The following is a 15,370-nucleotide window of genomic DNA, read 5'->3' on the forward strand; positions in this document are numbered from 1 at the left end:
TGAAATTACTTCATCTGCTGAAGACGTTAAAGATGATGAGTGAACATACCGAATAAGACCGTCTGAGTTAATCCTAAGTTAGAAAGATCACAAGATACACTTTCAAGTTTCCATGCTCACTGGGCCTCTTTGGGATTCGAACACTTCGATTGCAAACCAGCAAGGCTAGAATTCACGAAAGCCTTGGTTACTCCGTTTTCTGACTTCCTGTAGTATCGGCTCTACGTTTGGAAGTGCAACCCCCCCCCCCCGGGCGGCAGATTCGCCTCGAGATTACATTGTTCCATCTAAGCATTTTACGCAGATGTTGACATATTATTGATATTGGTATTGGCAATGTCATGACAAGGATTGCAACAACTACATCACACAATATGACTCGGACTTTTGTCACTCCTTTCCATCGTACCTCGCCTAACAACTCGACATCTTTTCCATAGTCTTACCAACCACCGCCTGAGAACCTGAAAGTCCCAAAGATAAATAATATAAGCAAACAGAGTTACTGGGACACATAAGACAAAATACCACCAAAATCTCACTGCGTTTTGCCCAAGGAGATCAATATTCATACCCAACAGGCTGGAACTAAAAGCCAGGGGAATGAAGAGCGTCGCAAGCAGCGTCAACCTTTTGAGTCGCTCAGACTGTTCAATGGCTTTGCGGGATTCCTCAATCGTGGCTTTGTTCATTGCGAGAGTTATTCCCTGAGTGCACCTTTTTGACAAATCGATACAACGAACATAGAGTTGCTCATAGTCTTCCAGAAGGCCTTTTGTTGTAAAAGCACCGTCAGAACTACTGGATCCAACGTTTCTGACCGTTTCAGTCTCTAAGAACTGCCGGTACGTGCCCATGTCGAGACCCAACAGCACAGCACTTTCTGGCATCGAGCCTTCTGCTTTGGCTCTATTAAATCCTTCGCCGCTTCGCTCTGCCAACTTGCAGAGTGCACGAGTACTATCTTTAAGCTGCTGGGCATGTCGGTTGAGAATGTTAGAGAAGTATTGAAGAGTTTCCAACGCGTCAGCTGGAATTCCTTCGGATATGGTGTTTATCTTTATTTGGATTCTAGTCTCCATGAGGTTCAAGAACTGAACTTCGGAGAATGCTGCATGCGCAAATAACGGGATGCACATGGAAAGCGGATCTTGAGGCGCGCGACGAGCCATACCAACAAGCGCGATCAATGAATCATACTGCAAGGGAAGGATGGCTGTGCTTTGCTGAATTTCTGCCGAAGCATTCGCATCTGGATCTAGACGATTGTTTGTGGTCCGAAATGCCATTCTGGGATGATGTTGGAGGATGGGTAGTGGTGTAGCCATAGATTCGATGTGACTTGTCCACGGTCCCGGGGGAGATTTTTCCAAGGGTCTACCGTGGTCCATCCAGGCAATTACTGAATACGCATATTAGCAACTGTTTTTCTCATTTGTCGCGTTGTCTCTTACCAGCCCAGCTTCCATTTCTTTTCGTGATATAGAGCGAGATCCACTGTTCAATCACGGAGAAAGATGAGCAAACAGTAGAGTAATCGCGTACCACGGAGTCTCCGCAGCTGACTTTAGTAGATCCAAGCTGTTGTATCTTGTATGTTGTGAGCTCAGTGGTTTGATGTGACCGTTGAGACTGGAGATCCTGTCCGCCGAAATCATCGCGATGAAGAAGAGTGCTAACACAGAGTCTAACTATGTTATTCGAGGAACTGGCAAGCGATGGGAAACTATAGGAATGTCGTTCAACGCTGGCAGAAAGATAATCCATGTGTCGCCTGAAGAATTCCGGGTCGATGTCATATTTGCTTCCAATCACAGACACCCACGATGGTGATATGAATCCGCGAATAAATACTATTTGGCCGGAGTCTCCTGCTGGAACAGTGGTAGCTGAGAAGGCTTTATGTTGCTCTTGACGATATTGTTGTACATCCCACTTCCTTTCCCTGCTATTGTATACCACAACTAAGTCGTGAGGCCGTTCAGACTTGGAAGCGAAGAGAGTGGAATCTTCTTCCAATTTTGCTGAACGGAGAAGAGTACGGTCTTGTAGCATCCATTCTCTAATGTCGATATAATTATTCCCCGGAAAGACTGAGGTGCCCGAAAATCTTCTCGAGAGCGAGATAATTGCTCGGGTGTAATTTTCAGGCGTAACTGTCAAGATAAGGGTTGGTTAGGCTATGAATTGTGGATAGATGGGGGGATGAGAACTTAACGTGCGGACTTTCTGCGCTCCATGTTCTGTTGTAATGTATCACGAATGCAGCATACCTGATAGTAGGTATCAAATGTCGACGCGCTGACGGATTAAGCAGTGGGGTTGGGAAAAAAAGGCTTATGAGGTAGCAACTGGTTGTACAGGGCCTGCGTTACGTATGATGGCGGATGTATTGATTTGTCAGGCAAGGTAGGTTGTTGGAAGAGCCCTGGAGGTAAGTGTTGATTGGGTATTGACCCACCTTTTCAGGTGGTTAACAGCTAGGGACTTCACGACAAATATCGTTTCGGGGAGCGATTGGATACCGAATAAATTAATTAAGGGATTCTACATATTAATAACCAAGTTTCTTGGTTTTCTTGCGCGGCAAGTTCACAAATATGTTGTTTATTTTGTTATATTCTTTTTGAAAAGAGAGAACACTAAGTATAAAGGTTTATATATGAGTATTCCAATAGAATTATATTGGGCATTTATAGGTGCCAATGATCAGTTTTAAATTTAGGTATTGGGTTGATCGGTCGGGTAAATAATGCGGAATTGAGTTGGTATAGAAATAGGAGTGATACGAGTGTTGATTAATATTGGGCGAGATTTTGGAAAATCGGGGGCTGAAGGGAGCACCGCAGCCGCTCCTGCGGGCACCTTAGCGGTAACAAATGAGCTTTCATTGGCTTATTTTCCTTGTCACCTCGAACTATGTTGGCTGTGTGCAGATGCCAAGAGACTGACCGTTTCAGGGGAGACGTTGCCATCCAATGGCATTGTACTAACTCAGGTGAAAGGGCGAGTGCAAATAGCCTCGACTCCCTTCCTTCTAAGAGCAATTAATAGAGCAAATTACAGATGATGTCAATGCGACTGCCTGTTCATGATTGTACCGCTGTCTTGCGCAGTGTCTCGCCTCCTCTGTTGATCTAATACGCTTCGACTACGCCACGCTTTGACCTTTACTTATGAGGCTGTAGTCGAAAACCAAATTTGGCGAATCGATATCGTTCTTAGCATCTGGGTTGGGTCTGGGTTTTACTGGGTCGTGCGGAAGACTATCTAGAACTCGCCCCAAAACCCGCCCCAATTGCGGTTTAGGGCGGTTCGATTTTGCGGTTTTGCGGTTTTTGGCGCAGTCTAAAACTAACCCGATAATCGGGTCGTCGAACGCGGCCACCAGGCGGTGTCCGGGTTCCCGGGCGTAATCTCAACCCGGGCGTAATCTCACTTTTCTCCATTCCACCTTCTTCATTAATTCACTACACCCCCATTTCTTTATATTATGTCTCAAGAATTAGAAGACCGCATCTCCAATGCCTTAGCAGCATGCTCTGCTACCAAGAAACCTAACGTTTCGGCGATCGCCCGGGAATTTGACATTACGTCTAGCATACTGAGGGGCCGCCTCAAAGGTCATAAGACTAGACACGATCGCATCCCAACCAATAAAGCACTAGACCCCGAGCAAGAGAAGGCGTTAATTCTATGGATTGATACCTTGGACCAGGCCTATTCTCCCCCGACCGCAGGGCAAATTCAGGCTGCTGCTCTACAAATTGTTCGACGTCATGAACCCGCCCGCACGCTCGGAAAAAACTGGGCGTACGACTTTATCGCCCGTCTACCTTCACGCTTTGAGACTATTAAGCAAAAGCCGATGGAAAAAGCACGATACGAAGTCTGTGAACCTGGTTATCTTATTTGTTGGTACGAGCGCCTACAAATTACGCTTCAAACCTATAGAATTACCCCGAAGAATCTATATAATTTCGACGAAACCGGGTTCCGAATTGGCGAAGGTAAGGCCTAGAACGTTATTTCAGCCCGGGGAAATTCTAAAAACAATACCGGCGGACAAGCTGAATCCCTTACTGGTATCGAATGCGTCTCCGCCGATGGTTGGGTTATGCCACCGTGGTTTTTAGTCAAGGGTCAATTCCATATGGAGAGTTGGTTTATCGACACTAACTTACCCGACGACTATACTATATGGCCAACCCCGAACGGCTGGACCGATGAGATTATTAGTTTTGCCTAGATTCAGGTCTTTGACGAATTCACATCGTTCCGTATAAAAAAAGGGGAATATCGTCTTCTTTTAATGGATAATCATGGTTCACACTTAACCTATGATTTCATTGAATTTTGTTGGAGAAAACGAATCATCCCCTATTGTTTTATCCCACACACAATATATGGCTGCCAACCGCTCGATAATACACCCTTTCAAGTGCTAAAGCATTATTATAAGAAGTATAATAATAAGGAAGCCTTTTGGGGTGGTGATGCGCGGTCAAAGGCTAATTTCTTCGCGGGAATCCACGATGTCCGGATGTCGGCATTAACAACGCGCACTATTCGACATGGATTCCGGGAAACTAGTATTTGGCCTGTGGATTCTAATAAAGGCCTCACAAAACTTGGTATTCCGACCGAGGATGATAATCTGCCTCTGATGCCCGGTTTTATTATTCATGATATTGCTTCCGGAACTACACCACCACCACCATCAAGCTCATTGCCTAATACCCCGCCCGAGACAGTACAAAAATTGAGAAAGGCAAGCTCTAAGGTCATAAAGTATATTCAAAATGACTCGACAATATCCCCGAAGGTGCGACAAAGCCTCTCTCAGATACTAGCGGGTGGCCTCGTTCTCGCTGAGGTCGGGGCTCAGTTTGCGGAAGACAATGTGCGAATTCTACGGCGCAAGAAGCGGTCTGATACAGCTAAAACTAAGCGAAGGCTTCCGGAAATAGGCCCTCGTTTGGTTAAGGATTGTAAAAAGCATATAAATGATCGGGTTGATAAAGAAAGGCTACAATCATTCAATCGTTCGAAGAAATCCTGGCGGGATGCAGCAATTTTAAAAGCAATTGCCGACGGAGAAATCGAGGATACAGGGCAAATTGGGTCTGATCATGATGAAGAGAGGTCTCGGGAATGGATTGATGATCTTTATTGTATTGATTTAGAAGGTGGTGCTATTTAAATTCAATGAATTAGTTGGTGGAATGGAGAAAAGTGAGATTACGCCCGGGTTGAGATTACGCCCGGGAACCCGGACACCGCCTGGTGGCCGCGTTCGACGACCCGATTACAGTAATTCACAGGTCCGCCGTTTACAAGAGAGCAAAATTGGTTAGTGTCCTCTATCAATATCTTTGCCAAGAAGGGGGGTGACTCACTCACAACTTCACCCCGTAAGACTGTAAGACGCAGTCTCTCCAGACCAAGTTGTTCGGCAACTTTACCCATCGCGCAGAACGGATTAGACATCTGCTCATTGATCTATCAAGTGATCAAGCTACCTAGCCATCTTTCCAAACTCAACATTTCCACATCGAACAAAATGGCCTCATCCTCCATATTCCCTTTCCACGTGGGGGAGGCTTCAAACGAACGTATCAAGCTCATCCCCTTCGATCCAGAGCAACACTGCGAAACCTTCTTCCGCATATCATCGCCCCATCCCGAGATATACACACACTTACCCTTGCTTCCGCCGGCTTCAGCAATCGAACTCAAATCTCTCTTCTACAATAATTCCACGAGCCATATTCTGTCCTTCTCCAACCCAGAGTCATTCGCATTTGCCATTATAGACAAGACACAGCCACCATCCCCAGAAGACCCCGAAGGTGAACTAGCGGGAACTGTGAGCTTCATTCGTACATCGCCGACAAACCTCTGCACAGAGATTGGATTTATTGTCATCTTGCCTCCGTACCAGCGAACCCATGTGGCAACTAATGCCGTTGGACTCGCTCTACAGCTTGCCTTTGAATCCACCGAGAAAGGAGGCCTTGGATTGCGCAGAGTACATTGGTCGGCTAGCACGATGAACCCGGCTAGTTCTCGACTTGCACAGAGGATGGGGTTTGAAAAGGTCGGGATCATACCTTGGCATATGCGGTTTGTGAAAGGGAAGATACGTGGGAAAGTTGGAAATGGTAGGGAGTTGCCGCCTGGAAGTGATCCTGAGGATTTGTGGAGAGACACACTGAGCCTTAGTCTGGCATGGGATCAGTGGGGAAATGGCGCGAGAGAAAGGGCAGCGAAGGCTATGGAGAGATAAGCAGATAGCGCCGTTGACTACACGGAGAACAGTTGCTGGTAATCACCGATGTGAAAACTGCTTCAATTTTGAGGATGGGAAAAAAACGAAACGGTGGTTATACGAGCTTGTCTTTCTCTCAACATTAAATCAAGCTATTACAGTATTATTCAACGCGAAAGCTAAGATCTGGTGAATTGGGAATTCTGGCTTACTCTTGAAGGCATGCTGCTGATGGACCTGGTTCGGATCCGGTCTACAAGTCGAGCCGTTCGATGGTTGTCAGCCTCCAGGAGAGATTTGGGATCTTGGGGAGACAAAGCGTGCTTGATGAAGCTACGCAAAACTAAAAATAAATGGACGAAATGTACTGGGAGCAAGCCAGCCTATCTTAGCAAAATCGCATTATCTCACAATGCGGGCCTCTTCTGTAACGACGATAATGAGCGAGGATATGTAAAATGAAATGTCAAAGGCGAGTCTTTTTTAGCTCCTTTTAAGTTTCTAGACAGGCAAGCCGGACAATTGCGACTTGATACTGACTACTGAAAATATGTTAAGCTTTGTCTATGTACTGTTGTTAGTCAAAGAAATTGAAAGACACAAAGAAGACTAACTTGATAATGAAAGATCAGATCCTTGTCGGGGCTATCCCACTCGAGCTCCACATCATCGACACCGAGCTCAGGTGCATCCTTCCCCTCTTTCTTTCAACCCCCTTCCGACAATTATCAGCCTCGCGCCCCTGCGATATTTATCTCTATGGCAACTACCCAGGTTGAAAGGGAAAGCTCTGTCATTTCCTCCACGGACCTACCAGTCCACATGGGCAAGAAACAACCCGCTGAATACGACCTCGATCAATGCATCGCGGCAATAAAGGGGGAAAAAGTCCCGTCCGATGTGACCTCTTTTTGGCATCGTAGAGCAGTCATTCGCGGGATCCGTGATTCACTCCAATTTGCAACAAGCCCGGCAATAGCTATGCTCCGGCGACGATAGCCAGGCTCATCAGTTTTCTCGCGCTCACAATGCTCGCCTGATAATGAGTAACATCATCCCCGATATGCAAGATCCTGCCACCGAGCCATACTGCATTTGGTATCCAGAACCTGCATTGGAAGAAACCTACCGCGAGCTTGCCCGTCGATATCCATCGATGCGCTATCAAGTCGGCCGCGCATGTGCTGCTGCTTTGTATACGAATCTTTACAAAGAATTGGATCTTCTGCCAGACGTATCTATTGCTGAAGAAGCCCGCAATGCTGCCGAAGACGCCGACATCTACAAAATCATCATGTCGGCCCCTCAAAGATGGGCTGTTATGGATGATTTCACTCGATCAGTTAATCTTGAAAGCCCACAGGCACCCGCGTTTCTAAATGGCAATATGAAGCCCCGACGGGCTTTGGGCCGGCGTGTTCTTCCTCCCAAGAACTTGCCAGATACAACTGCAGATGATATTGACATTGAGGAAGATGGATTTATTGGGTTGAAAGAAAAAACCAGCAAAGTAGATCGCGATGCGATACTCGGCCCAGGTGCGAAACTCGGCCCAGGAGACTCTGAGCATTTGTGGATGCCTCTTCCGCCTGATCTTCCAGTTCTCGACAAACGCCTTCCAACGCAAATGGCTGCATGGGAGGGTAATGTGGATAGATACGCTCGATTGATGCACCCACGGAGGCTCAGAACGGAAATTGAATACGATTGTATTCTTCGTGGGATTTATCACCATACAAGTTTTGCTCGATGGTGGGCCTATCAGCTGGAAACCAACCCTGGGCGAATCATTCTCCCAGGTAAATTGCTCAGCGAAGGCATTGAGCGCGAGTGTCGCGAGATTCGCACTGCGATAAATGCTCGCAAAATCATGAACAATGATATCTCTGACCTTGACGGTGACTCTGAATGCCTCCCTTGGCTTATTTGGTGGCCGGTAAGGCCTCATGAGAACACTTTGCGTGAGCTGGCTGGCAAGTGTCCGTCCATGAGACACCAAATTGCGATCACCGCCATACTTTGTGACTACAAATCGCTTTTCAGGTCCTTGAAGCCCCCTCCACGCGAGTCCTTCTTCGAGGCTGCTAAACAGAGCAGAAACCCGTTCTACCTCAAATATCTAGAGGAATTTGTCAGGGAGCGTTCCATTGGAAGCAAAGAAATCTCAGAGTTCGGCCCTTACGATACCACCGTGGAAGCAAGTTTACAGCCTGATTTGGAGCCCAGAGATTCTTTTGCTCATTCTTCTATCCGATTTTCTCATATGGTTGTTCCTTGGGGGCAGAATCCCAGAGACGAATGGGGCTCTCCTGGTATCTATGGCGGTCAGCCAGCTGACCCGGGAGTTGTGGAGAGATACATGTGGCTGTCAACTGAAACTGCGCAGAAGATTCAAGACGAATCCAGCGGAATCTACAACGATAGCGCGGATACTGGCTACTTGTATATTGAAGATGATGATTCGGATAACGAACTTTGGCTGAAGCTCTCACGTCCTCTAAAGCGTATGACATCCTTCGAAATGAAAGACTCGGAGGACGAAAGCTAGTTATATTGAATGAATTAATTCTCTCAAACCTTTATTTATTTCAAATATTGCCGGCCTATCATAGCTCTTTGAATTACATCTTCATGGCAAAGTTACCGTGCTATAGCGCTACCGTTCCCTCTACCGCTAAAGGTTTCCTTACCTATCCTGGTGACTACGCTGATCCTTAGACGTATAATTTGTATTTATCTAGAAGCCGCTCCTCCTATAGTTAGCTTACTAGGGGTCGTACGAGGCCCAGGGGGGTCTTCTAGATGATTTGGCCATTCAAGGGGCGGAAAGATGAAGTTAATAAAACCTGGTATTTGAGGTGTCATAAATGTGCCCTCTAGTAATTAGTACTAAAACTTTAATATACATATCTGGGTACAGGTTGTCTATTGATGAGATGTAGTGGTGCGAGGGCGAATATTTTTTGGAGGCTTTTAGATATCAATGAGATACGGACGGCTGGCCTGCCTAGCTGAGCCTTCAGCTGCTTCGTCGGCCATACGGTTCAAATGGCAAGGCTCCGGCAACAATTGCCATCACAATGTAAAGGGCGGCGCAGATGTAAATTGGCACGGGCGTGCTGATCTATTAACAATATAAGCATTTTCTCCAAGAGAGTAAAGAATAGATCCTTACATTTGCGGCTTGGCCGACAACAGCACTGATGATTCCCATGATCCGATTGAGCCCAATAGCAACACCATTTCCTGTGCCCCGGTGGGCGGAGGGAAATACCTATCGAGCAATTAGATACAGAATGACAGATCTAATCAAAGTGAGCAAGCACATACCTCGGGGGTGTAAGCATAGAGGGTACCATAGTAAACATTCAAGCAGAAAGAAATAGCGCACGTAAAACCCAAATTCTGATTCGCAGTGCGCACTTGCGTATAGCAGAAGAAGAAAACCATCGTGACGACAGCTCCGATGATCATGGTTCCCCGACGGCCCCAAAACCAGGGCGAGCGACACATGAATCCCGCTAATATAGGACCGAGGATGCTACATGTATTGTTGATGGCGTAGTTCCGCCAGGTAATATACGGGCTACTCTCTCCAAAGCTTGCGCCACGCGACGCAAGATAGGTGGGGAGGAACACATTGTAAAGCGGATAGGCGAGACCGATGAGAAGCCACGAGAGCCAGACTAGGGTCGTCGATAGGGCCATTTTGCGAGTTGCGAAGAGTCCACGGAGATGGAAGAACACTTCACTCGGGGAGATGAGCCGCATAAACCAGCCAGACCCCGGGGATCCGCGACGAGCAGTTTGCCCGCATGCCTGAAGCCGCTCGGTGGTGAGGCTGCATGGGCGGTCGTATTTATCGGCGATGTTGCGTAGAACGCGTACTGCTTGCTCGTCTTTGCCTTCGGAAATAAGGAACTTGGGGGTTTCTTCAAGGCGGATGATGGTCACACGGAGGACGGAGAGAACGAACACCAAGGCGCCGGATGTGTACCACACATAACGCCATCCCTGGTTGTTGTCACGAGTACATGTGGCTGCGTCGCTACAGGAGAAGTCGGGAAGAAAGGCCCACGCAAACAGACCTGCGATGAGCTGACCCAGACCTAGATATTGTGAGTCAGTTCATACTTTCAACAGGTGGTTCACTGGGGAGTCTAAGCTCACCCCACCAGGCCGCCATGAGTGTCAACAGCCATTGCTCCTTGCTGGGAAGGTATTCGAGAAAGACCGTGGTATCTAGAACTAAGTTTCCCCCAGCACCAAATGCACTTAAGCAGACAAACAAACCCAGAGTGACCCAAGAGGGGGAAGCCCCCGCGACGATAGTGAATACCGATGAAATAAACAGGGAGAAGTTGAAGGCGAACCGCCGGCCGATAATGTCTGCCGAAAAGCCCCAAAAGATTGCACCCACCAACATACCCACATAAACCGCGATGGTGAGCCCGGTGGAATATGATGGGTTAAACTCCAACCTGGCCTGGGTCGAAATAATGGACTGAATTAAGAGAATGAGCGAGTCGACTGCATATCCGAATCCGTTCAGGCAGAATAATTTCCAGTGGTGAGGTGTGAAACCAATCTCATCAATGGTCTATACACAAGGTCCTCGGGTTAATTGGCTGTCTCTTTCATGGTCCGAGGATTGATTTCCCACATCATTGATAAGCGTCATCTTGGCAGCAAGAACCTCGTCCACATTCTCCCCCTTTAGGATATCTTGGTCTCCATTTTGAATCGATCTTTCCTCCGCTAGCAACGAGTTCGCCAGGTGTTTGTCCTTGCCCGCTGTGCCTGTAGGGACAATTGAGCTGGGGGGATTTTGAGCATCCATCGGTATCGAGTGGTGACGTTTCTCCGAACTCCTCTGAATTTTCGGCAGAAGAGAAGATGTTGTCGCAACTGTCAAGAGAAGAGGAAGGAAGGGCAGACAAGGAAGTTTGATGCCACGAGGGGCAGGGTCCACCCCTGGAAGTGGGATAAGCGTCCGCAAGCACTAATCCGGTTAATACATATTTCTTCATTAGTTTGGATCTGGTCTTTATCGAGGTCGAGCGCCACGAGATTTGATGTGGCCATGGAGCTGAACGCTGTCGATAACCAGGGCATGGCAACCTTGATTATCCAAGGCCATCTGTAACACCTGCCCAGGTGAGCAAGCCCTGGAGGGAACTTTGATCTTGGTATGGTCAAATTATAGCCCTTTCAAAGGCAATCTTGGAATGTTGTGAAGCCGCGGGAATTGGCGCACGAGCCTACACCCGCAGTTATGACTCGCAGAGAAGGGTTGGAGGGGAAATAACGCTAGTCCCGATTCGCACGGGTTTTACCAATGCGCTGGGATGCGATGCCAGGATTCGGGGAATATCTGGATGAACACTTGTTACTTGACATGATGACATGATAGGTCTAGTGTATATTTGAGGAGTTGGTTTAATATTGTTTAGTAGGAAAAGTGTGTTGGAGATTAGTTAACTAGTTAACTAGTTATCTCAAAATATCTGCGTGGCCTGACTCCTAAGGCATACACGCACGTCTTGAGGCCTCAGGCAGTGAAACAAATATTCAATCGCGTATGGAATGAACTTTCCAATTGACAATTCCGATGCAATATGTCATAGGACGATAGAAACAGTGCTTTTATCGAGCCATATTCTGAGGATATCTTCATCTTCATATTCGAGAGAACCGCACAGCCATTCCTGGGGTTCCACGTGAGGGTGCTTAGAAAAAGATGAGACCGATTGGGCCATGTCATCTATCAATGTCACAGCAATAGCAAAAGAGCTCTGCGGACGGAGTAGTGCAATTAAGGTAATTATTCCATCCCCGTTCCTCGGCACGGAGGCTTGTTCGCCTGAATATGGATGTACCCCTGCCCTGTGGATCCTTTGCCTTTCGAGGTAGTCCATGAGACACAAGGTAGCCGAGTGCGAGGATGGTCATGAACTTATTACTTATCCTTGAGACAATTGGTTTGGTTCACAGGCTGGAGTCACTATCCTGGGGATTGAATAATCCGGATCAACCCCCGCGTTGAGGTTTGGGTTGATCTCACATACTTTGTACTTGTTTCCGGACGTAAGATGACTTCCGAGAATTAGATGTCCCTTTCTTGCCAATTTCTGCCAAGTTGAGAACTGGAAAAGTAAAGGCATCGTTCTTTAATAGTCGCATATATTATTCGAGTCTGCGTTGTTGTGGTAGCACGTAAGATGCTAAGGGATTGCGTCTTAGCACGTAACCTCGACAAAAGCCCATCTCTGTCAGCAAAATAATTCAACTGTATCTTGGCTCAAAGATAGGCTGAGCACTAGCAAGTCTGGTGCATCCTTCCCCATAAAAGCTTGCAACTTTTAAAGCAAATTGCGTGAGCATTGCGCAAAATCACCCCCAATAATCGCCATTTTTGTATGCCACGGACCGCTAGATAAACCTATAGGACGTAATCAAGATCAGTGTCAGCTTTAAGGACTATCTCTCCCCTCATCTGCCGAATATCAAAGCGGGATGCTTGTAGGACCTCCCACTGACGCGATTACTAGGTCCGCTGAGGACATATTTCACTAGTTGTATAAAATCAGTAGAATCGCCGGGATTTATCCCCACCAAAAGATCTTGTACAGCTATAAATCCGTGCACTGGGGTTTTCCAGCGCCACACAACTCCCAAAGCATAATGGGAACCGCGGGTGATTCTCGACAAGTCACGCCCGCCTCAGTGTACAGCATAGATGCGGAGAACCAGCCCACCAACACCCAGAGAGATGAAGTTGTAAAGCCTGTCAGGTCATGGAAAAGTTATGTATGGGATACATGGGATCTTCCACCAGATCAACGTTGGATGCTTTTTAAAGTAGATGCCTTCGTCCTCACGTTCGCATCTATCGGATATTTTTTGAAGAATATTGACCAATCAAATGTCAACAATGCCTTTCTCAGTGGCATGGAAGAGGATCTCGAGATGTTTGGGAATCAACTAGTAACTAGTATGTATTTTTACCCTCTTCGGAGCCGCTTTTTCCTGCCTTTCCTTTGGATAAAGCCGAAAAGGTTCGGAGCATTTGCTAACGACGACTGTTACAGGCACGTCTATTTGGACTGTCGGATACGTTATTGGCCAAATTCCATCCAACCTGTTGTTAACCAGAGTCTCACCTCGATGGGTCATCCCCTCGCTGGAGGTAGGTTGGGGACTCGCGACTATTTGTACATCAAGTGTCAAATCCTATCACGCTCTGTACGCTTTGCGCTTCCTTGTCGGATTTTTTGAGTATGTCAACATTCCGAGATTCTATTTATTGTTTGTGGCCAGTTACTGACACCGTTATAGATCAGGATTCTACCCCGGCATCCATTACTTACTGGGATCATGGTACACACCAAGAGAAATTGGAAAGCGGGCTATGATCTTCTGGCTCGCCGGCTCAGTTGGCACATTGTTCAGCGGTTTCCTCCAGGCCGCTGCTTATACAAACTTAAATGGGACACATGGTTACGCTGGATGTATGTGACCGCAATCCTTTTCGTTTTTCCCTCTCCTGGCTCTTGGATTCGGTCATCCTACCCCTTCACCTCAAACCAAGCAAAAGCAAAGGACACCACCGCTGACTGATGAGAATAGGGCGTTGGCTTTTTATTATTGACGGTATCATTACGCTACCGCTTGCGCTCGCTGGATATATATTCTTCCCTAATCTACCACAAAGCGGCAAAAAGACATGGTGGACGACAGAAGAGGAGCATCTTCTGTCAATCAAGAGAATGCAGAATATTGGACGTGCTGGCAAGAAGCCTTGGACTAAGGCAAAGGCGAAAGGAATTCTGCTGAGCTGGCATACTTATCTTCTTCGTGAGTCGTACTCCATGTCTTCCCTTCCTGGAACCCTACTAACAATCTCCCACAGCATTGCTATACATCCTTTGGAACAATGGCATCCCTCAACCTGCTATAGGTTATTGGCTGAAAAGTTTTAATGCCCACCCTGCTCCCCTCCCCGGGACAACTTACACTGTCGCACAGATCAATAACTGTGAGTTCGACTTCAGGTTGTTCATCTTACCAAAAATAAGGCTAACTTTATATACAAGTGCCTCTCCCTACGACCGGTGTACTCATTGTCATGGCATTGATTTGGGGTTGGTTGTCCGATGGGCCGTGCCGTGGCGCTCGCTGGCCATTTATTTACATCGGCGCCTTTACTACTGTAAGTCATGAGAAGCTATATCGGTCAAATGATTTTCATGCTACGGTAGCTAACAATTACTTCTATTCCACAGATCATTTTCGCCTCCCTCATGATGAAGATGCCGTTTTACACAAATCTCAAGGGCCGTATGGTTATTTATTGGTTGAGTAATATTGGCGTAAGTCTGCAATCCCGTGAAGTGTCTAATCGTCACATATTGACAGTACTTTTAGGGTGGTGCCGGTCCTCTAATCTTGAGTTGGATCAACGAGATCTGCTCCGACGACACAGAAAAGCGAGCGCTGCTTGTTGCGATGGCTAATGACCTTGCTTATGTTGTACAAGCTGTCGTGAGTCTCCTCTTCTCTTCCTTCACCTCGAGGTACATACTAATAAGCTTGAACAAAGGCTCCCAACTTTGTGTGGAAAACCACGGCATTCCCCCGTGCTCCCAAGGGATACACTTGGTCGATCGTACTTCAAGTCTTGCTCAGTAAGAAACCCTTTCTCCGTTCGAGTCTCACTTCCCACTGACAATAATTTTCCAGTCTTGGCCACCGCAACTGTTCAATTCCTTTTGTGGCGCGATAGGAAAAAAGCAGCAAAGGCAGAGGCGGATCTCTCGGCTATTGACCCCCTCGAGTCATCCTCTATAGAGGGAGATACATCGGTGGAATCTAGAGAGGATGTTGGTAAAGTGGCTAGCACTTCTCGGGTCAAAAATGTTGACCTGGATTAATTCAAATCAGCACTTTAACGTTGGATATGTTAGTATTTGAAAAATCAAACCGGAATACAACATGCAGACACATTGAAAGCCTTCGTGTACCTCGTACGTAGATAGATACTGCGGGGTTCTCTCGACCTGCATGTAAACACACCGCTTGATGAGTTCAACAGTTAAT

At 47.0% G+C, this 15,370-nt stretch overlaps 5 protein-coding genes across 5 annotated transcripts; 3 read left to right on the forward strand and 2 right to left on the reverse strand.

Moving 5' to 3' along the window:
* Positions 1–333: 333 nt before the first annotated feature.
* On the reverse strand, positions 334–2,322 carry N7471_009758 (uncharacterized protein). The gene is made up of 3 exons (XM_057282477.1): positions 2,219–2,322; positions 1,455–2,156; positions 334–1,402 (listed from the first exon to the last, which is right to left on the reverse strand). Exons 1-3 carry the CDS (start codon positions 2,238–2,240, stop codon positions 366–368), a joined length of 1,761 nt encoding a protein of 586 aa, XP_057133360.1. The 5' UTR covers positions 2,241–2,322; the 3' UTR covers positions 334–365.
* Positions 2,323–5,563: 3,241 nt separating this feature from the next.
* N7471_009759 (GNAT family N-acetyltransferase) lies at positions 5,564–6,289 on the forward strand (the record flags this gene model as incomplete). Its single annotated transcript, XM_057282478.1, has 1 exon — positions 5,564–6,289. One exon carries the CDS (start codon positions 5,564–5,566, stop codon positions 6,287–6,289), a length of 726 nt encoding a protein of 241 aa, XP_057133361.1.
* A 1,024-nt stretch (positions 6,290–7,313) lies between these two features.
* On the forward strand, positions 7,314–8,819 carry N7471_009760 (uncharacterized protein; the record flags this gene model as incomplete). The annotated part of the gene is made up of 1 exon (XM_057282479.1): positions 7,314–8,819. One exon carries the CDS (start codon positions 7,314–7,316, stop codon positions 8,817–8,819), a length of 1,506 nt encoding a protein of 501 aa, XP_057133362.1.
* Positions 8,820–9,290: 471 nt separating this feature from the next.
* On the reverse strand, positions 9,291–11,111 carry N7471_009761 (MFS transporter; the record flags this gene model as incomplete). The annotated part of the gene is made up of 5 exons (XM_057282480.1): positions 9,291–9,395; positions 9,447–9,545; positions 9,602–10,380; positions 10,442–10,871; positions 10,935–11,111. 5 exons carry the CDS (start codon positions 11,109–11,111, stop codon positions 9,291–9,293), a joined length of 1,590 nt encoding a protein of 529 aa, XP_057133363.1.
* A 1,844-nt stretch (positions 11,112–12,955) lies between these two features.
* Positions 12,956–15,204, forward strand: N7471_009762 (uncharacterized protein; the record flags this gene model as incomplete). The annotated part of the gene is made up of 10 exons (XM_057282481.1): positions 12,956–13,265; positions 13,363–13,549; positions 13,610–13,782; positions 13,901–14,128; positions 14,184–14,309; positions 14,368–14,483; positions 14,557–14,643; positions 14,699–14,815; positions 14,874–14,958; positions 15,014–15,204. 10 exons carry the CDS (start codon positions 12,956–12,958, stop codon positions 15,202–15,204), a joined length of 1,620 nt encoding a protein of 539 aa, XP_057133364.1.
* Between the last annotated feature and the right edge of the window lie 166 nt (positions 15,205–15,370).

Source organism: Penicillium samsonianum (genome assembly GCF_028829775.1).
Source record: "Penicillium samsonianum strain IBT 33392 chromosome Unknown utg000005l_segment0_segment0, whole genome shotgun sequence".
Lineage (NCBI taxonomy): Eukaryota > Fungi > Ascomycota > Eurotiomycetes > Eurotiales > Aspergillaceae > Penicillium > Penicillium samsonianum.